The 21,572-nt window shown below is 47.0% G+C and overlaps 1 protein-coding gene across 3 annotated transcripts in view; it reads left to right on the forward strand.

Annotated features, from left to right (window-relative positions):
- Positions 1-18,474, forward strand: part of LOC417937 (solute carrier family 23 member 1-like) — a 32,138-nt gene extending 13,664 nt beyond the window's left edge. For 2 of the 3 annotated variants that reach the window (XM_025154926.3, XM_416178.8), the window contains 11 exons: positions 903-1,049; positions 2,386-2,543; positions 6,094-6,253; positions 7,184-7,365; positions 9,977-10,097; positions 10,449-10,605; positions 10,806-11,059; positions 14,467-14,631; positions 15,325-15,433; positions 15,738-15,833; positions 17,170-18,474. In XM_025154926.3, coding sequence (XP_025010694.1) covers positions 903-1,049; positions 2,386-2,543; positions 6,094-6,253; positions 7,184-7,365; positions 9,977-10,097; positions 10,449-10,605; positions 10,806-11,059; positions 14,467-14,631; positions 15,325-15,433; positions 15,738-15,833; positions 17,170-17,438 — 1,818 coding nt within the window. In that variant the 3' untranslated portion in view covers positions 17,439-18,474. Of the gene's footprint in view, positions 1-902; positions 1,050-2,383; positions 2,544-5,051; positions 5,173-6,093; positions 6,254-7,183; positions 7,366-9,976; positions 10,098-10,448; positions 10,606-10,805; positions 11,060-14,466; positions 14,632-15,324; positions 15,434-15,737; positions 15,834-17,169 lie in introns of those variants that run through there. The other variant, XM_040667880.2, reaches the window with a different exon arrangement.
- The last annotated feature ends 3,098 nt before the right edge of the window (positions 18,475-21,572 follow it).

Here is a 21,572-nt window from a genome sequence, read left to right on the forward strand (position 1 = left end):
CTGGAGGTTTCAAGAAAGCACGCAGTTCTTCAGGACTAATTAGCCATACCTGCAAATTTACAACTGAATGTAACACTGATTTTACATCCTTGTTCTCTGACTGCAGCATTAGCTCCAGTGCAGGTAGGCCATGAGTGTTACAGCACACACCTTGCGTTGGGTCTTTCAGCATCTCTATATTCCAGCAGGACTTGGAAGATTCAAGAATGTTTGGTGCTGATAAACTGGTTGAGCATCTACTGACACTGACAGCAGATTTCTCTGCCACATGTGTGTGCTTGGGGTCCCCATAATGGAGACGAGACCTCAGCTCAACCTGCTTTTGTCAGTTGGCTGCTTTGAAATGGTTCACCAGGGCCTCGTGCTCTTTGGTTTCCCCCAGTTCCTCTGTTTTAGAGAGGTGTCCTGTGTAAGACCCAGTGCAGGTGTTTATTGAGGTGCAACCCTTGTAAGGATGTATATGAGGACATCAAGAAGATTTAAAAAAAGGAAACAAAATGCAGAAAGGACTTGTAGTCAAATTGTTTTAGGGTATTTTGTTAAAACAGCTCTTTGGGTGGGACAGAGAACAGGGACCAGTGCAGCATTCAAGCATTAACCTGTTGCACACTCCTTCTTGCTTCTGCTTACAGTTTCTCCATCCTTAATGGGACGTTAATGATTCTAGCACACTTTATCAAAATGTCTCTTTGAGGCTGAAACACCCTCCAGAGTTTCCCTGACTAGACACACATGTGCAAATAAGCATATAAGTAGCTTATTAAAGCATTGCTCTTCTTTCCTAATCCTGACTTTGTTGAAAACTACATTTGAAGTGCTCCCACAAGACATGGAGCACTGCCTCAAGACAGGCAGCTGCAGGGCTGAGCTATGGCTAATGAATGGTTTTTCTCATTGTTCAGAGTGAAGATGAGAGCCACCACTGTGCCTCACCGGATCATGCTGCCCAGGGCCCAGAGGAAGGCAAGGGCAAGGGACAGAGCAGCAAGCTGGCCTACACTGTCACCGACATGCCCCCCTGGTACCTGTGCATCTTGCTGGGTATTCAGGTATGAAAGGGTTGCAGGCAATGGGTGGGGATGGATGGAATTTTACTAGGTGTTCAGCCAGTTAATGGGAACAAAATCTGTATTTTGGGGTGCTTTAGGTTCTCCTGATGCACCTGGAGCTGTGGGGCTGGGTCTTAGTGTCCTTAGGGCCTTCCCACCACTGCCTGAGCACTGATTGTTATCCTCCTGCCTGCAGCTACACCCTCCCCCTTGATGTGCAAATAGTAAGGCAGAGGCCTAGGGCTGGAGCCAAACTGTTAATTAGAACACGTCAGATACCTCTGCTGAATAAGAACAGGTCAGATACCTCTGCTGAAATCAGCAAAATGTCTGTAGGCTTCTAAACTTCTGCCTTTTCGCTGCAATAATGGCTAAGCAGAGGCAGCATGAGAAGGGTCCACACTGCTTTGGCCAATGTCTCTGCCCACGCATGTTAAATAACCCAATGCAACCCAAAGTTAATGGGTAGAGAACCTCAGGGAACAGAGCCCTCAGAATGATTAAGGAAGCAATGGACTGTCCTTGGAGCTCGGTGGACATCTTGTGCTTTGTTTCCTTAAATGGTCACCTTAAATTTAGAATGTATAAAAACAAGGTTTTGTGCACACATCTACATTGTAATTTTAATAAAGCACACCTTTAACAAGCACAGTGAATTTCCAAGTGCCACCAATTCCACCACTGCAGTCCTGTACTATGAGTGAGAATTAGGAAGTTAGACCAGCTGAAACAACCTTACCTTATCAACCAACCATCGCCAAATTATCTTCATATTTAGTAATTAACCAAAGGTCATTATTGAAGTATGCCTGTGACTCTTTTGAAAAAATACAGTGCTTGATCTTTCCATTCTTTGGCATCCATTTATATGGCTATTCATAACTGCACTGTGTGAGAAAAGTCGCTGACAGCAAAGAATGGATAACTCCAATTTACAAATATTTTATGTTATTCACATTGTACTCTGCTCACTTCATGTGATCATTCTGTTACCTTTCCCTATGATGTCCCCTCCTTCCTGGTAGACTACCCCCAGCAGTTTTGTTTGCAGTGCAGGGGATAAACTGTTCTGTCTGACAGTGATCTGGGGAGTCCAGAGCACTATGAAAGGTCCTTGGGCACAGAAGGTGGGAGAAGTCTGTGGGGGTGCACTGCAGATCTTGTAAGTACATTCCCTAACAGAACTTTTTAACTTATCAAAAAAAGAGAATGAGTAGTACTGATATGATTCAAATGCAGACGTGCAAGTTACTTGTAGGTTTGCCTCAGTAATGCAGTAATGTTGTACTGCCAGTTCTGTGTCCTTCCTCACCCTGTCTTTCTCTGTGGCTCCTAGCATTTCCTGACAGCCATGGGAGGTCTGGTAGCCATCCCGCTGATCCTCTCCAAAGAGCTTTGTCTTCAGCACGACCTGCTCACCCAGAGCCACCTGATAAGCACCATCTTCTTTGTCTCAGGAATTTGCACCCTGCTTCAAGTCCTCTTTGGAGTCAGGTAGGTCAACTGCAAGAAATGGGACATGCAAGAAAATTTATAGATGCAATTTCTAAGTGCTCAGGAGCCAGCTTGCTGTAAAGTTTATCTAGTACTGAGGGTCATTTGTTACCCTTAGGCAATCAGGACATGTGGCAAAGCATACTGCAGTCACTGTACGTGACAGGGCTGCCTCAGTGTTTGGCTTTTGCATTTGCTGGTACTTGATGCATCTTTTGTTGAGCTCATAAGGAATCTGTCATGCAAAATGTAAAGCATTAAAAAAGATGCAGTACACAATATCTGCCTGCTCCTTACCAGAGATCCTATGGCTGTGGCACGTCCCTTTCAATCTGGCCCTGGTCCTCAGTGCACAGAGCCCTTCAGAAACTTTAGGCAGGGGGTAACTGGGAGAAATTGAAGCTCATCTGCCACCTTCAGGGACTCAGGAGAAAGTTAAATACTTTGTAAAAGAAATATCCACAGTGCCCCAAAGAGCCCGGGTTCTTGCTGGCCTTGCAAAATTTCTTCTATTCCTTTTGTCATAACTCTGGACTGCCTCTCTCTTTCCATTTTTTTCCCCCTCCATTATGTCAGGAACAGAATCACACAGAACCTCAGAATTGCAGGGGTTGGAATGGACACCTGCAGCTCATCCAGTCCAACCTCCCCCCCCCGGCTAAAGCAGGTTCCCTACAGTAGATCACACAGGCAGGCATCCAGGGGGGTCTTGAGTATATCTGGAGAAGGAGACTCCACAGCCTATCTGGGCAACCTGTTCCACTGCTCCGTCACTCTCAAATAATTTTTTCCTCATGTTTGTATGGAACTTCCTATGTTCCAATTTGTGCCCATTGCTCCTTGTTCTGTTGCTGCACACCAGTAAAAAGCACCAGGCTCCATCCACTTGACTCCTTCCCAGTAGATATTTATAAGCATTGATAAGTTGCCCATAAGCATTGATAAGCATTGATAAGAACTAGTGTTTCTTGCTTCAGAAGCAAAAATCACACATTGATTGGCTTTCAAATCTGAGTAACCTGGTTAAAACTCTTCTACTGGCAAATCACAGTGCTTTTTACACCTCCTGGGCATTTCCCTAGGGTAACTTTTCCATCATTGTCTGTCATAAGGAATGGTGGTAGACAAACCCCTCCCTGGAGGTAACTCCATTGCTGCAGGTTTAATGGAGAAAGGGGCCTGGAGGTGGCCCGCAATGCTTGCCAGGCCACCGTGGCCACCAAAGAGAGGCAACTTGGTTCTTCTGAGTTCGATTACATTCAAGCTAGGGCACACAGCTATGGTGTGGGCTGTTTGGGTGATTCAAATCCCCTGGGTCCCCCCTGGCTGCCCCCAGAATGACTTGGTGAATATCCGAGAGGGCAGGGAATGTGTGGCTCAGTAGCTGAATGAGGAACAACAGATCAAATTAAGCAGTAAAGGAGCTGATCCTGTAGAATCAGCTTAAATGGCTTTTTCTGTAATAAGGATGTAATTGCCATACTGCTAGCCCTAATTATAAGGCATGAGGATGTTCTCTGTCAGAAAGGTGGACTCAGCCTGGAGCGGAGCCAAAGGAAGTGATGGCAAGGAAACCTAGCCTCGGGAAACAGTTAGAAGCAGATTTCTTTTACTCATTTTACTGCTTTCTCAAAGCCTGTAGTAGCTGATAATTGTGAATCACCAGAAAGACTGTGGGGAAAACAATAAATACAAGGTTGAGGGGATGTTTTTTCCTGGAAAACATCAGTGCTACTGTCCAACGCCCTGAGGAGCCCTCAGCTAAGTGCTCTGCACAGTTCATGATGTCCGTATTTAAGAAAGACTGATTCAGAAGAGGAGAGGTGAAAGGATGTGTTAATGTGGCATGGTAACGGGAGGCAGCTCATTTGTGGAGGTATTGTAAGCGAGATCGGCTGTTTTAGCTTGGCCAAGTGGTGGCTGAGTGGGTCTGGCTGCAGCCTGCAATTAGTCTGAGAGAGCAGAGATGGGATCAGGCAGGGAAAAAACACTTCAGTTAAAATACAGTGCTGGCACATGAACAAAGAGATGGGAACTGGCAGTGGAAATGGGGAGGTTCCTTCCAAGAGTGAGTACAATCTGGGAGCAGCCCTCCAGAAGCAGCAGATGGTGGAAAATCCCAACCCACTGTAACCTGCAGCTCAGTCAGGTGACAGAGCATGAAAAAGCAGTGATGGGTCCCAGGTGGTCATTAGAAACTATCCAAGAAGCTCCTGAGGACATTCAGGTCACTTGTCATTGTGGTCATGCTTAGGCATCATGCAGTGATGATCAGAGCATAACTTCCCCTTCTCTAAACTGGCAATCTTGCAAACCCTGCTGGAAAAAAAAAACCCACATCCCCCATATGCATCACCTCAGCACTCCAGCTTGATGTTAGCCCACCAGCACCAGCTGGGAAACAGCTTCAGGGCCAGCACACCAGGAGCTATAAAGCTGCTGTTAATTCAACAGTGGTGGCACTAGGTCTTCTATGTTTCTTTCTTTTTTACTTTTTGCCTTGCCCAGCAAAATCCTTTGAAGGCTGCAACATGTTTGGATGAATATAATAAATAAGTGACTCCACGGCTGACTGATGTTCAAATAGAACTTGCTGGCTAGTTCTAACAGTGCTTCGGTTGTACATGGCGTGAGTAATTGCAGTGATATAAATACTTGTTGTAAGTGACAGAGATACGGTGCTGTTCCAGCTTTGCCATCGTTCATTTTCCTGTGCTTTCTGATGAATGGTGGAAATGCTTCAGCTTCGGGGAAATTGCAGAAGCATTCACATGGATCACTGCCCTGCTGCTTGTCTGAGCAGGTGCCACTGGGGTATTTGGTTGCTTTGGGAGCTGCTCCCGGGGAGGTTTCTGAGCAGATAAAGCCAAAGCACTTTGCAGGTTTCTCTTGACTTTTTCAGAGCTTGCTGCTGTGTCCATGTAGGTCTCCTTTCCAGTGTCAGTGGAAAAAGAGCACAGGAATTAGCTTTAAAGAAAACCAAGCTCCTAAGATATAAATCACAAATTTCAGTGCCCCTAGCCTGAAGATGGTTATGGCGTGGAGAATAGCCAGTGTGTGCTTGTGTTTATAAGCAGGTTGTGAAGAAAAGTGAGGCACATCAAAGGGACAGAGGAGATAACTGGATATTGGTGAGATTTGGGCACAGGTCAGTGCTAAGCTTTTCTTCAGTCTCATCATCTTTCTTCCTTTCCATTCTCTCCCCCTCCAGCTTTTTCTTTTGGCTGCTTTTATACCATATGCAGCTCTGTGACCTAATCACACCTTAGAAGGACACGTTTCCGTAAAGCAGAGTAGCTGTCTGACTCCAGAACCAGTGTACCTCTCTCTGTCACGGTCACTGCTCTTTGAGTACAAGTGGCAACAATTCCCAAGCACTGTCAGTGATGGAGACCTGCCAAAACAGATCAAAAGACACTGCCAGAGACCATGAGCAGGCTGTGTTTGTTTGTTTGTTTTTTAATTTATTTTGCTTTCCTTTCTCTCACCTAAATGCAGCTGTGATTCCAGCCTTCCTACTTGTCGGCTTTTCCCTCTGTTCTCCTTCTAGGCTGCCTATTATTCAAGGAGGAACTTTTGCGTTCCTGACCCCCACCCTGGCCATGCTGTCTCTCCCCAAGTGGAAGTGCCCTGCCTGGACGGAGAACGCCACGCTGGTGAACACTTCTTCACCTGAGTTCATTGAAGTCTGGCAGACACGGATGCGAGAGGTACATCACATCTTCAGTGGCACCTGTTCTGTGTCAGGGCTGTCTGCTTTCAGGAAAGCACCTCACCTTCCCATCTCCAATGGCCCTTAGCCCCTGCCCTGCTACAGCTTCCTGGGCACCTAGGCTCTGCTGCTGCACTGCCATTATACAGGACACAAAGAGTCCTTGGGTGATTACGGTCCCTGCAAAGTCTCCACTCGTCAAAACAGACCTGTTATCCATAGCCCTGTGTTCCTCATCCCTTCAGAGCCAGCATGAGGGAAGATGCTCAGTACTGCGGGTTTATCACCAAATCTGCAAAGAAAGCAGCTTCACCCCTGAGTCTCCTGGTTGAAAGCAGGATGAGAGCAGCTAATGGCATTTCAGGACTATACTAATACAGCCATTTCTCTGGCTACTTAAACAGTGCTTGTCAAACACAGAAAAGTTCAGAGTGATGACTGTGTCCCCCGAGGTAAACTGATACTCAGAAAAAACAGAGGCTGTCATGATATCCTGTCCTACCACTGTGCTGAAACACCCCAAGTACTTCCCAGGTGGGAGGTGAGTGGAGGCCATGGCTCTATTCCCATTTTCAGAGCAAGAGCTTTTCCCCTGCATTCTGGGGGAGCAGAAAGACCGGGTGCAGGGAAGCTGATGTGTGCTTGAGTGGCACAGCTGGCAGGCACGAGGGAATGAAACAAGCCCTGGTAAAGACTAAATCCTTCAGCCAAGGTGGGAATTGGTGTGCTGGTATTTTGTTGGTCCTTCCCCACATGTAATGCTCAGGAGAGCCCTGCTGTGGTCAGTGGCAGGCCTCCATACCTGTCCATCTTTGGAGACGTGCCTGGCTCTCACACTGGTTTGGTACTGACTTCCTTAAGAAAAAGGTTAAGAAAAAACTTAACAGTTGGAGGTCCATTCACTGTCTGCTCTCTTCCTCCTTTCCAGGTGCAAGGAGCTATCATGGTAGCTTCTTGCTTTCAAATCTTAGTTGGATTTTCTGGTATTATTGGATTTCTGATGAGATTCATTGGCCCCTTGACAATAGCCCCCACCATCACCTTGGTTGCTCTGCCTCTCTTTGACTCGGCTGGGGATAAAGCTGGACAGCACTGGGGCATAGCATTCATGTAAGTATCACTTCCCTAGAGCTCAAGATTTATTTGTGGAGTGCTAACATGCAGAAGAGGGCTTGAGCAAGACACCAGCATGACACAGTTACCTTCCAAGAAGCTTTTAGCCCTCAGCTACACCAGCAACAAAGCAAAAAACAAAAGTGAATTTTAAAAATACTGATTTGGTGAAAACTCATAGTTCTTAGCGCAGTAGAGAAACAAGTCTTTCCTATGTGTCATTGCTGAGGGCAATTTCTGATATAGTTGTCTATGCACACTATCCTACACATCCATTATTTAAGTTAAAAAGACATTTCTAAAGTAACAAAGTTAAGCACTCAGAGTTCTGTATTCCCCAAGTTAGAATAGCTGCTGCTTCATCTCTTGTTTTCAAGCCATGAGGAGGAATTGTTTTCTCCCCGGAGGCCCTGGGGGAGCTCTGGAAATGTCTACATTGTGTGCATGTGCCTTTGCAGCATTGAGAGCATTCTTACAGGGAAATCTGTGTGTGTGCCTTTGTGTATGAGTGTAAAAGTGTTCTTGGTGGAAGAATTTCTTTGATATTTGTAGAATCATAGAATAGTTTGGTTTGAAAGGGACCTTTAAGATCATGTAGTTCCAACCCCCTCCTATAGGCAGGGACACCTCCCTCTAGACCGGGTTGCTTAAAGCCCCATCCAGCCTGGCCTTGAATGCTTCCAGGGAGGGAGGATCCACAACCTCGCTGGGCAACCTGTTCCAGTGTCTCACCACTCTCTCAGGAAGTAAAGAGTTTCTTCCTGATTTCTAGACTAAATCTAATTTCAGAATTCAAATCTACATTTCAAAAACAGTTTCAAAAAATAGAGGTGCCACTGCATGGTTCCCCTGCAGATAAGCATTTTCAGATCCACAATGCAGGTTTAAGATTGGGATAGCATACAGCAGCAACAGCTTGTTTTCCTCTATGACTCCCAACAGTTTGCTAGTGCTTTCAAAGCTGCCTTTGGAGACTCAGAGGTCAGCCTTGAATGCAGCCTGGGAAGGCAGTGTGCTGTCATGGGGATATGATCAGGCCCCAGGTGGGCCTTCTGCTCCCAGCTCTTCTCCTGTCACTGCTAGTTCTGTTCTGCCTGCCTACACCTGCACTCCCAGGCCTCAAAAGCCACCTCTCTTCTCCACCTGCAGTTCCCCACCCAGTTGATCTCTTCCACAAGCACCCCCGTAAGACCCCAAACCCCACCCATCCCCCTGCTCCTCAAGTTCCCTTCACCATTGTTTCTCCCACTACATCTGTGGCTTGTTCTCTAGCTCTAATGATTTGTCGCAGCCACTTTGCTTAGCCAGTCTGAATTCTCTCTTCAAAATCTATTTCCTTATCAGGACTGCATCATTTTTCCACTTCCCTTCTCCAGTCCCTAACTCCTAACCTCTGTTTCTCTCCTGAGCATTTTGCCCAGCAGTGCTGCTCCATTACCAGGGTTTTCCTGCTGTGTCTGGCCCCCGCACACAACCCTGGCCACCCTTTCTGTTCTCTTTTCTGCCTGATCTTCTACCTGTGATAATCCCAGTCCCAGGCAGAAACAGGTGATGGAGAAGGTAGAAGACATGGGCCCTGCTCAGCTCTGCTGTCCAGCCCTACTGCATCCCAGAGCTTCCATAATGGGTGATACCCAATGTTGCCTTGAGAAAATGGTTTGGTGTGTCCTCACTCATTCCTTGGTGATGGTACATACCAGACTTCATCACTTAACAATATTCCAGAAAAAAAACAAAAAACCTCAAAATCTTTATGGCCTGCACGTGCTAAAGTCAGAGGTGTTTTTGCTGAGTACCTGGGACCTGAGATGAATGATCATTGCCACAGACTTGTCATACTTGAGCAGAGTTTTGTGAGAAATAGCAATATGCCTCTCCCCAACAAATTCTACTAACTCTCACATAGGCAGACCTTACTACTGCTCGAGGCAAAATGACCTTCTCAACTATGTCTATTTCTTGAACATCAGTCTTTGAAATAGGTTTAGGATATATTTCTCCAGAAATATTTGGCCTGGGGCAGATGTTTTCCATGGAAATTTTCATTCTAAATGGGAAAAAAGTTAGGCAGAATTATAAGCAGCTGAAAATAGCATCTATTAATGGAATGTGTCAGGCAACCTGAATAATAAGCAGTGACACCTACCCAAGATAGACGAGTGTTCTGCAGTAATTCATCAGGCCGCTGAGCTCCTTTGTTAATGCAAATGCACAAAATGTGCACTGACGCAGTTGGTCTGTGCTCTGTAGCTTTAGAAACCAGCAGTGGAAGCTGGTTCCTCCTCAGACATTCTGCATCCAGTCATTCAGTGCTTTGAATGGCGATTGATAACCTGTGGCGGTCTATCATGGTGTGTCTGTGTGGCCCTGTGCTGCTGTTGGTGAGAGGTGCAATCCCACACAAGGGGCGGGAGAGGAGCTTCACCTCGTGGCCACTGGAGCAAGCCCTGGGGGCTTGGGGCAAACGTGGGGACCACTACTTTTGGTGCTGTTTTTGGGGGTCATCTGGAGTCCTGGGAATCAGGTAGTCAGGCTTCCAGTTCACATGGGGACAGGTGGGCATCTGGACACACACTTTGTCTCATGGTCTGTTTTTCCCTCCTCCCAGGACTATTTTTTTCATAGTTCTGTTCTCTCAGTACCTGAAGGACGTCCCCGTGCCACTGCCATCGTTTCGGAGAGGCAAGAAGTGCCACTTCTCCCCCATCTACGTCTTCCAGATCTTCCCGGTACGTTAGTGCTCCCGGTGACCTGGGCGGCATGGCAGAGGGACCAGCCTCACCCTGCTCAGGCTATCTGGGCTGTTTCCACTCACTTCAAGTGGACTTAGCACTTCCCAACCCAGGCTATGCTGCAAGGGGCAGCGAGGAGAAGGGGAGAAGGACCCATGGCACCTGTCTGTGGGGCAGAAAGGAGGGCCACCAGGATACTTGCTGTCACTCTCCCTCCATCCCGTGTGCATGCTCATGTGCGCACAGGGAAAGGGTTGGGCAGGAGAAGGCCTTGTCCCAGACCTGTCTGTAGTTGCTGGAGATGCGGCTCTGCCGTAACCAGCTCTCGCTGCTGAATGTGACGGGCAGGTGCTGCTGGGGCTGTCCCTGAGCTGGCTGCTCTGCTATGTGCTGACGGTGACCGACGTCCTCCCCACGGACCCCACTGCTTACGGCCACCTGGCACGGACAGACACCCGCGGGGACGTCTTGTCCCAGGCTCCCTGGTTTCGGCTCCCTTACCCAGGTACTGCGACAGCTGCACAACCCTTTCCCCTACCCCTTGCTGCTGTACCCTGCCCACCTCACAGCCACCACAGGGAAGTGAAGTGCCAAAAATCAGGCAAACACACACAAGCACCTTTACTGTTCTTCCCTCTCAGTAGATTTTGGAGTAAATCTACTGAGATTCACCCCGCTGATCTGAACCAGGCTCTTTATCTGCAGGACAGTGGGGAACGCCAACAGTCAGCTTGGCTGGGATATTCGGCATCCTCGCCGGAGTGATCTCCTCCATGCTGGAGTCCATGGGGGATTACTATGCCTGTGCCCGCCTGTCTGGTGCCCCACCGCCGCCGAAGCATGCCATCAACCGTGGGATCGGTGTGGAAGGCATTGGCTGCCTCCTGGCTGGGGCCTGGGGAACAGGGAACGGCACCACGTCCTACAGTGAGAATGTGGGGGCCCTGGGCATCACCAAGGTGAGCGTCACACGGCAGGGTGGCAGGGTGCCCTGCCCTCCTGTGGATCTCCTGAGTGTGGTTACAAGTGCGTTGTGTACATTGGTGTGGAAGGCTTCTTTAGCCCAAATCTGCGTATGGGAGAAGTACAGGCTGTTGTTACTCATGGCTCCCGGATTAGGCTCCTGTAAAGAGAATGTTGCACAGAGCTATTCTGGAAAGTTCCTGAGGATTTATCAAATACTATCTATCTACCTACCTATCTACCTGTCTATCCTCCAAAATAAATGGAAGGAGAGGAAAGGAGATCTTTAATAGGGCTTCAAGTTCCACAAGTTTCAAAACCCAAGGATGGCAATCATGTGAAAGGTAGATCATTTCTTTGAGATTATAAAATGTGATGGCAAATGGTACGTGTTTTTACCTCTCTTTAAAGTTGTGTGAATTCCCTGAGTATCTTATTGCTCTTATAAGGGAAAGAAATTTCCAGAGATAGATAAGCTTGACAATCAGCTCATAGATTTTCACTAAGCTTCATTGCTAGGGGATGGGTACAACCATCAGCCAACTTGAAAAATATTTCTAAATTATTGGCAAATAAGCTGCGAGTCTGTAAATAAAAGCAGAGGTTGACTTACAGCTCCTGAACTATATTAGCTATTTTGCTGTATTTTATATACCTCAAAATAACCATTTTTCACAGTGGTTGACTGAAGTGGTTGTTTCTAACTGCATGGAGTCCAGTTTAGCCTGTCACCCATACCTTGTCACAGTCTGGTTGGTACATACTGACTCTATACCTGAGCCTCTTCTCTCATGTCTGCTGATATGACCATAGTGCAGAAGTGCCCAGACCCACAATTGTCAGTTTATAGGACATGCCTTGTCCTCATGTACTCCAAGTCCTTGCACAGACATGCCATCTGTGCTGATTCAGGGGACAGTCCACTGAGATCCCACCTCCGCTCTCCTTGTTCAGACTTAAGAGCCCGAAAGACAGTCTCATAGAATCATAGAATGGCGTGGGTTAGAAGGAACCTCAAACATCATCTAGTTCCAACCACCCTGCCATGGGCAGGGCTGCCACCTACCAGCTCAGGCTGCCCAGGGACCCATTAAGCCTGGCCTTGAGCACCTCCAGGGGTGGGACATCCACAGCTCTCTGGGCAGCTGGGCCAGTTTTCTTGTTTCCCTGACATAATTGAAGCAAACTCTAAACTAGAAGCTTTAGAAGCAGATGCTCCCAGTTTTTTTTATCAGTGGATTAGTTAATTTGCCTTTGAGGCCAACTCCATTGATTGGGTAATTTGACATTTGACAATTTTGGCAAATTAAGAATCTGAAGCTTCATTCTAATCTTGGAACAAATAGATCTTGTAGCCTTTATTAAATTACTGCTTTGATGGTAATGCTGTCCCAAGGTTTTAGGCCAAAGAATATAAGAAGTGCACCTGAAGGCAATGCATGATTTTATTTTGAAACTCCCCACCAAATCTTACTCATTTCTTTCACAATCAGGTAAAACTTAGTATTTCATAAAAATGTGCCTTTAAAATATTTTAAGTAATATTTAAAAAGGGACAATACCAGTTACTGGCAGTGTTTTGGCTGAAAGCATTTGCAAAAAACCCTTGCAGAGAAAAACATGGCATTCTTCAGATACTTCAGTGGAAGGATTAAAATAATTAATTGAACTATAAACTGTTTGCAGAGGATTACAGAACTTCTCTGCTTAAGACACAAATGCTGTAAATCTTAGTGTGATTCTTTAAGCTGTCCAAGTTTTAGTGTGGAAAAATGTATCTTGAATTCATGGAATCATAGAATCACAAGGTTGGAAAGGACCTGCAAGATCATCTAGTCCAACTGTCTTCCCATTACCATTGCTCCCACAAGGCACTAAACCATATCTCATAGCTCCTCATCCAGATGCCTCTTGAACGCTGCCAGGGACGGTGACTCCACCACCTCCCTGGGCAGCCATTCCAGTGCCTGACCGCTCTCTGAGAGAAAAAGTTTTTCCTTATGTCTAATCTAAACCTCCTCTGGCACAACCTGTGGCCATTTGCTCGGGTCCTGTTTGCTGCCTGGGAGAAGAGGCCAAACCCCTCCTCATCACAAACTCCCTTCAGGAAGTTGTAGAGTGCAATAACGTCTCCTCTGAGCCTCCTCTTCTCCAGACTGAACAATCCCAGCTCCCTCAGCCGCTCCTCATAAGTCTTGTGCTCCAGACCAGATTCATTGCCCTTCTCTGGACACGTTCCAGGGCCTCCATGTCTTTCTTGTAGTGAGGAGCCCAAAACTGAACACAGTACTCGAGGTGCGGCCTCACCAGTGCTGAGTACAGGGGGATGATTACCTCCCTGCTCCTGCTGGACACACTATTTCTAATGCAGGCCAGGATGGCATTGGCCCTCTTGGCCACCTGGGCACATCGTTGGCTCATGTTCAGCCGAGCATCAACCAACACCCCAGGTCCCTTTCCTCTTCATGGTCATCCAGCCACTCTGCCCCAAGCCTCTCAGCACTGCATGGGGTTATTGTGGCCAAAGTGCAGGACCCGGCACTTGGCCCTGTTGAACCTCAGCCTATTCACCTCAGCCCAGTGATCCAGCTTATCTAGATCCCAAATTTAATTTCTGTAATCTGTAAGTGTCTCTTTTGTCCCTTTGCCTGTCAGATACTCTTTTTCTTTCCTATTCACACACTCTAATAGCCTGAATGAAGTTTGGTGCTTCATCCCATCTTTGTTGTAGTGAGGGACTAGGAATGACTCCATGGCTCTTCCTAGAGAAGAATGAGAGGAAGATGGGTTGACTGAAGCTGGGTGTGTGATGGCAGGTAGGGGCAGGCCAAGAGACTTTCCCAGTTCTTATTAGCCTGGTGTTGATCGTGTAAAGGATATAGCAGATCCAAGAGCTCAGGATGGAAGCAGCCAGGCTGACCAGCTCTGCTCTCCCACATATTGGTCCACAGAGAGAGGATTGCTTGGTGCAGGACACCTAGTTGAAAGCCATTTTGAGGTGGAAACCTAACCTCTGGTGGAAGTGTTGTCCAGTGAATTAAATGGGAGTAGCCTGTGGGTATGCCACAACATTTCTACACTGCAGTGAAAGCAGAGCTGTATGTGGAGATTAGTGTGCTCTTAATAATGTGCTTTTTGTTTCACAGTGAACTGTTAAGTCCTGATAGCAGTGGGGGAGAAGATAACGAAGCAAATGGGTGTGGATCCATGATTGTTGTCAGGGTGCTTATTATGATAAATATTTCCTAAGTCTACAGCTACAGGGACTTTCCACACAGTGTGAGCTTCCCATCTGAACCCAAAGCTTGGAACCGAATGTGCCACTGAGTGCTTTGGTTGCAAGCCCTGCCCGGCAGATCTGTGCTCACTGGTGCGTCACTGCCTGCTCTTCCTCCCACCCCAGGTAGGGAGTCGCATGGTGATTATTGCTGGTGCCTGTGCCATGCTCCTGAGCGGTGTCTTTGGGAAAGTGGGGGCAATGCTTGCCAGCATACCCACCCCTGTCATCGGTGGCATGTTCCTCGTGATGTTTGGCATTATCACCGCGGTGGGGATTTCCAATTTGCAGGTAACAGCTCTGTGAGCACCTTTTCATTCCTAGGAAAGGTTACTTTGGTTTCAAGCCAGATTCTCACCAGCCTGAGTCAGACTTAAGCTGGGCTGCAGCAAATGCAAACATTTGTACTGGCAGTTCCTTGGGTGAAGATGAGGGTACTTACGCAGAGAGGTCAAATCACCAAGAGAGGTTCCTGGTTGGGACAGGGCTTGCAGGCACCTGATTAATGCCCCAGCAGTGCCAGGGCTGCTTATCCCCGTCTCATGGTTTATCTGTAGGAAGCTGTTATCAGCAAGGGAGGAGTTTCTGTAGCTGCTCCTATGGATGATTTTTCTCCATGTTCTATGGTAATGTGCTTTTAGAGGAGGGCTCTTTGAGTAGAGGTCTCAGGCTGGGCAAGGGTCTCAGTAAAAGGTTTCATTTCCAATTCCCCCAGTGGCGATGGCTGAATCACACCTTTTCCTGGTGTCTCAGCTGTAGACCACAGAGTGTTTCACCATCTGACTGTATCTGCCCTATACAGTTCATAGTGTGTGCCATACATTTTTGAAAGCATCTGCTAAGTTTGGTTCAGCTTCAAGCAGAACGTTGTTCTAACACTTGTCATTGGGTTCGTGTGTACATCTGAGCATGGCTCACTAATGAATCCATGGATTTTGGTCATTCCAAAGTGGCAGTAGTAACGTACACAATTTCTCTGTGCAGTACACAGATATGAACTCCTCCAGAAACATCTTTATATTTGGATTCTCTGTGTTTGCTGGACTCACAGTTCCCAACTGGGCAAACAAAAATAATACGCTGCTAGAAACAGGTGAGAAGTGACAGCACATTTTAGAAGTGTTTCCTGTAGTGGAGAACTGAAGCAAAGGCTGATCTAGAGCAATCTTTTAAAACATTTTTTTTTTCCAGACAAAATCATGAAAGCTGTGCTTTGACTGTTGTCTGTTGCTTTCTGGGAGTGCTGCTCTTGTCCTCTGCTCCGATGCCTCCCTTGCATTGCCAAATCTTAGGCTCTGTTTTGGGATTTGCAGGTCTAGTCTAAACAAGCATGCGTCTTGCAGCCTCTTGGCATTGAATCTGTGCTGGTTGAATATGTCTCTTTGTTTTTCCTCTAGAAATCATCCAGCTGGACCAGGTGATCCAGGTGCTTCTCACCACTGGCATGTTTGTGGGAGGACTCCTGGGGTTTATCCTCGATAACACCATTCCAGGTAGGATTTTGCTGAAATGAGCTAAGCTACAAGACTCTGTCTGCCCTAGGGTTTGTCACTCAATATTTTTTGTCCTCATTACCACTGCTCTATGGGTAGAAGCTGTGATAGCAGCAACCACGAAAGTCTATGTCACTGAACTCCTGGAAAGGAGTGAGGAACAGGAGAGACATCAATGGAATGTTCGCTGGTTCCAAAACAGTATCTCATTAAAAAAAAAAAAAAAGGACTAGTTTTTCGACAACCTAATTTGAGGAAAGGTTAATTCAGTAAAAAATGTCTTTTACGTAAAATGCTAGCCTGGGTCATGGTGGTTGAAAGGAGAGAGAAAGGCAACTGCAGAAGGGGGAACATGGTAGGAAGTATTTTTTCCCTGCTTATAGGATATTAGGAAAAATTTCTTCTCAGAAATAGCAGTACTGCAGTGGCACAGGCTGCCCAGGGTGGTGGTGGAGTCACCGTTCAAGAACCATTTGGATGTGGCACTGAGGGATGTGGTTAGTGGGCGTGGTGGGGATGGGCTGACAGTTGGACCGGGTGATCTTAGCGGTCTTTTGCACCCGTAATGATTCTATGATTCATGGTAGGCAATATGTTGATGTGTGCCTGCTTATGAAAGCTGCTGAAATTGAGGTTTAACTGCTACCACATCAGTGGAAAGCAGGATATAGGACCAGTAGCTGCCCCTCACAGCCAGCAAAGACCCTCTGATTTTCATCAAGCCTAGGGGGGGATGGCATAACAATAGGAGAGGAAGTTCTACAGAAAGAGAGCAGGAAGGGCACTCTGTTAACCAGACTCTTTTATTATCTCAGACTTTTTGAAAAGCCAATATCCTTCTGGCTCATTAATTTTATTGTACCCTTGATCTTCAGCTCCTCCAGGCAGAATTTGTACGCTCACTCCCTTTCTCAAGAGGGACTTGGCCATTGCAACAATTACAGACATTTAGCAATTGCTAGCTAAACTTTATTCCCTTACCTCATGATATCTGAGCAGTTAACACCCAGCTTTGCTTTTCTAGCACTTTATGATGCCTCTTGAATAGTTCTTCCATCCCCCACGGCTTCTGAAAACCTGTTTTAGTATCTTTGATTCCCACGGGAAGCAGTAGAGAAGACTGGAAGCCACTGCAGGAAGATGGGTATCATCTAGCAGCACAGTAGCTAGTTTTTGTAAAGTTTTGGAGCTAGAAGGGTTTAAGTGCAGGGAATCTCTACGTTGCAGTGGGTCTGCTGGGATTTGAGAGCGAAATGTGGAGTGCACAAGGCAGTCATATGTTCAGAACACCCATTTTAGAGTTTGAAACACAACAATTTCCTTTTCACTTTCACAGGAACACAGGAGGAGCGGGGGCTCCTGGCCTGGAAGCACAGCCACAAGGGAGAGGCAGACAACTCCCAGCTCATTTCCAAGGTCTATGATCTTCCATTTGGCATAGGCACTAAATACTGCGCTGTCTCTTGGTTTCGGTATCTCCCTGCTTGCCCCAAAAAAGTACCTGGTGGTAAGAAAATGGATGAACTGAAGGCTTCTGGACAAGAAAGCAGTGTTAAAGCAAGCTTAGAAAGAGACTCTGAGATAGGTGCTGATACAAGGATATAAGCTCCAGGCCTGAAGGTGAACTCATCTCTCAAGCAGAGGTATGAAATGCATGTCTGAAGACCCCATCGCTTGAGCTGGAGCAAGAGAATGACAGTCCTTTCTTTTCTTAACTCTGTCTCCAGTGCCACTGGTGACCTTTAGGGAATCATTTTTCTTCTCCCTGCTCCTGCCTGCCCACCTCTAGGAAGAACACAGTCCTGCTTTGGGAAGTGCCTGGGAAGGATGTTCAGTTTCCTTCCTTGCACTGAGCCTTGGGGACCCTGAGGAACAGCTGTTAGGCTGAAGCAGAGCTCTTCCTTTCCCCTTTCCTGACTGCTCTCAGGGCCACAGGAGAAGGCGTTTCTACTGCTCGTATGCATTCTTTGGGCTGAGGTTTGTCCCCTCCACCTTAATCATCTGTAATGGCAACGTTCACCTCTCAGCTTGTGGTTTACACCTTTTCCTGGCCAAAGGGAAGAAGCGGGCACCTCTAGGCCATGACTCATCTCATTCCCGTGACACTTCAAAGTCGAATGGTGTTGGAAAAGCAGCATCTAAGGTTAATGGGATGAATTGTCTTCTGAAGTTGCCTCTCCTTACCTACACTGCAGGGGGATCTACAGACTTTACTTAGGTTATCGATCTGTTAGAAATAACAGACTTTACTGAGAGGAATCTGAGCTGGGATGCTGGGAGCCAGCTTCCCCAGGGCACCAAATTGCACAGAGATGAAGGAATCTTCATCAGAGATGAAGGACGAAACTTCTGCTTGTAGTGTGACATACTTCTGCTACTGCTAAGTTCTGTGTGTCCCCACCTGCTTTGGTTTGGCGATTGCGTAGTGACAGCCACTTCCCTGGAAAACAACCTGCAGATTCTTGCTGCTTTCTACACTCAGCAGAAACAGCCTTAACCTGTTAATAATGTGACTGCACATGGTGCTGGCTGCTGGTGGCATGTAATAATATTGCTGTAGCATTCAGCTGTCATTTCCTGCACTGAGATTTATACTCAGATAGATGTATTTTGGGAAGAATAAATAACATATGCAACTGAATGATATTTCTTGGGTTGATTTCCACAGCGAGTGGCAGGTTGTATTCAAAGAATCACAGAGGTTTCAGGTTGGAAGGGACCTCTGGAAGTCATGTGGGCCAACCCTTCCTCTCAGGTCAGGTGGCACATGGGAGTGTCTAGTCGGACTATGGCTGGAGAGCCACAGCTGCTTTGGGCAACCAGTTCTGGTGTTTGAACACCCTCGTGATGAGAAACAGCTTACCTCAAGTCTAACTGGAATTTCCAATGCATCAACTTCTGTCTGTTGCCTCAACACGGTTCGCCTCTCAGAAAAGTCTGACCCAGTCTTCTCTGTACTCTGCACTGTACAGCTGAAGGCTGTGATGTGGTTTCTTCTTAACCCTTCAATCTCAGCAGAATCTGGGTGGTTTCAGTGAAAACACCTTATTCCTCATGCCTTCTACAATCTGGGTCTTTGGTCCCAGCTTTAGCTTATTTTTACTGTTAAGGGGCATATTTTGCCCAAGGATGTGGTGGAGTCAGCATCCCTGGGGGTATTTGAGAAATGCGTGGATATGGCACTCAAGGACAGGATTTAGTGGTGGACTTGGTAGTATTAGGTGATGGCTGGACTTGATCTTACAGATCTTTTCCAACCTAAACGATTCTATAATTCTGTGATTCTGTATTGGTGTCTTGTCTCTGGGAGTAAGTATGAACAGAGCAATCTATTGTGCACGTTGGGATCCTAAAAGATGAAACAATATGGTAGTCTGCTCTTACTAGCGAGTTTGAAAGCCTCCATTCAGGACTGTGGTTGAATGCCTTTGGAACAACAACAACAACAAAAAAAATGATTTGCATATTTCACTATGCCTGATTCCTGCCCAGGTGGGATTTTACAGAGGTCCTGGGCATCTCAGCTCTGACACTGCCTTAATTCTCCACTGTTGCCCACACCTCTAAGCTCATTTACTGATAGCCTATATTCCCAGGAGATCTAGCAGATAAACCCCCAGTCTTACACATTGCTCTCAGGTTTACTTGTGCCGTAGCATATGTGTGGAAGCAAGCAGTTAATCTGCATCACCCTGTCCCTGTGCCCTGTCAGGCTGCTGCTGGCCAAACCCAGCATATGCTGCAGGAATGGTTTATTGGCAGCAGGATGGCAGCTGACGAATGAGGTACCATGACCGCATCTTGCATTTCCACCCTGCTGCCATTGCCTACACCCTCCTCCTGTACTTGGTTGCCAGCTCCCTGGGGCAGAGCACGAGTAGGGCCTGTCCTTCATTGCAGCACAGCCCAAAGCCCAGGCAGCACAGACAGCGGTGCTGTGTCTGGTGCTGCTGAGACTCGAGGCACTTCTCAGAAGCTATTTCTGTCCCTGTTTCAAGCTCAGGCTATTAACTGCCCTTTGAAATTTCCCCTTTGGTGTGTTTGTTTTATGCCTGTTGTTATTTTTTTTTTTACTCAGAGGGACATCTCTAAATTCTAAAACGAAGTAGGCAGGGGTGATGCTGCAGGGCTACCACTCCCTGCCGGCTGCATATGGCCACTTGAGGTTTGGAAACAACTTTGACTTTGCACCACAGGCTGCAGCTTCTGTTTATTTGCTCCTTGATAAGTGAAAGATGAAGGGATCCTCAGGTGCAAAACTGAAAACCTGAAGGCTGTTCTGGACTGCCTGGGAACAGCAAGCTGCCTGCCACCTGGGTTACCCTTTGCTCCTGTTTACTCCTCATAACGTGCTGAAGTCGGGCAGTATGGGGTGATCCTGCTTGCAGCTTATGGAGGTGCACACAGTGGACTGCCAAAGTGAAGGCAGCAAGTCCTGCTGTTCAAAGCTGGAGAGAGCTGGTGAGGGATACGTGCTTGTACCTAAGTTACGCTGGCTCTGGACCAGCTCGTTTTCATAGCTTTCTAACAAGATGAGAACTGGGCAGTGATGGGAGCTGCTCCGTTATGTTCACAGTGTTGTGATGATAAAAATCATAGAATGGCTTGGGTTGGAAGAGACTTCAACAATCATCCAGTTTTGACTCCCCTGCTGTGGGCAGGGCTGCCAGCTGCTACATCAGACTGTGTAGAAGCTGCTGTGATTTACAGAAGCTGGTACAGGTGCTACAGCACAGCTGTAATGCACCTGGCCTCATTCTGTCCAGCTCAGCCTAGTCTGCCTCCACAATGGCCTCACTTCCATGGCTGCTTTCAGGTTTGCCATTGCTCCCTCCCTGCTGCCTTTCTGCCTCAAGCTCCTTCTCCTTCCCACTGCTCTGCCCCAGCAGCCTTTTCCAGACTTTTTCATAAGAAGTTTCAAGACCAACCACTGAGCACTGAACAATGTGGTGCCAGTGCACACACAGCAATACTATGCTCAGGAACTAAGGCTGCTTCCCTGCCAAGGCAGAGCAGTCTTTGCACACTGGGGCAGCTCAGCCTCTGGCTGGGTGGTGATGGCTCAGCACGAGAAGGCTGCCTTCCCACATCACACACAGGCTTGCATCCTGCAAACTGGTCATGCCCCAGGAAGAACCGAAGTAATGTGTTCCTCATCCTCTCCTTAAAGACATAAATGCCTCCCGCAATACCTTTTGCAATAGTTATTTCTTACCTTCGCACTACCTGAACGTGCCTGTTGATTCATGTTTGTGTTCAAGCCTAAAATTCTCCTGGTGAAGCATCAAAAGCTCTCCCATGTGATGATCAAGGGAATACATCTACATTCCATGGTGACCACCTAGAATTGCCTCCTCTGGTAAATGATGGGCTGAAAGTCAATTGAAAATGCAATATTTCTGCTGCTTAATTCTGTCCTGGATTGGCCTTCAAAGCATGGGGATTGAGAGCTAATAAAAAAAAAAGGTTGTTAATCCTTCAATGTTATCTACTCACATGGCTCTCCTACAGGTTTGCCAAGTGTGACCTCAACTGATGCAGTAACTGAGGTGGAAGAGTGAAAGGCTTGTTTTTGTAACAGAACTGACCAAATGTCACGTGGCAAATGGAACTGGAGATGGCAGCGAGCTGTAAGATGTGAAGGAGATGCTTTAAGCTGTAAAAAAGTAGATTCCAGACTGAGAAAAACTAACATTTTCCCACATAACTGCAGAATGGTAAGAAAGGACACACAGGACA

This window comes from Gallus gallus, chromosome 1 (assembly GCF_016699485.2).
Source record: "Gallus gallus isolate bGalGal1 chromosome 1, bGalGal1.mat.broiler.GRCg7b, whole genome shotgun sequence".
In the NCBI taxonomy this organism is placed as follows: domain Eukaryota; kingdom Metazoa; phylum Chordata; class Aves; order Galliformes; family Phasianidae; genus Gallus; species Gallus gallus.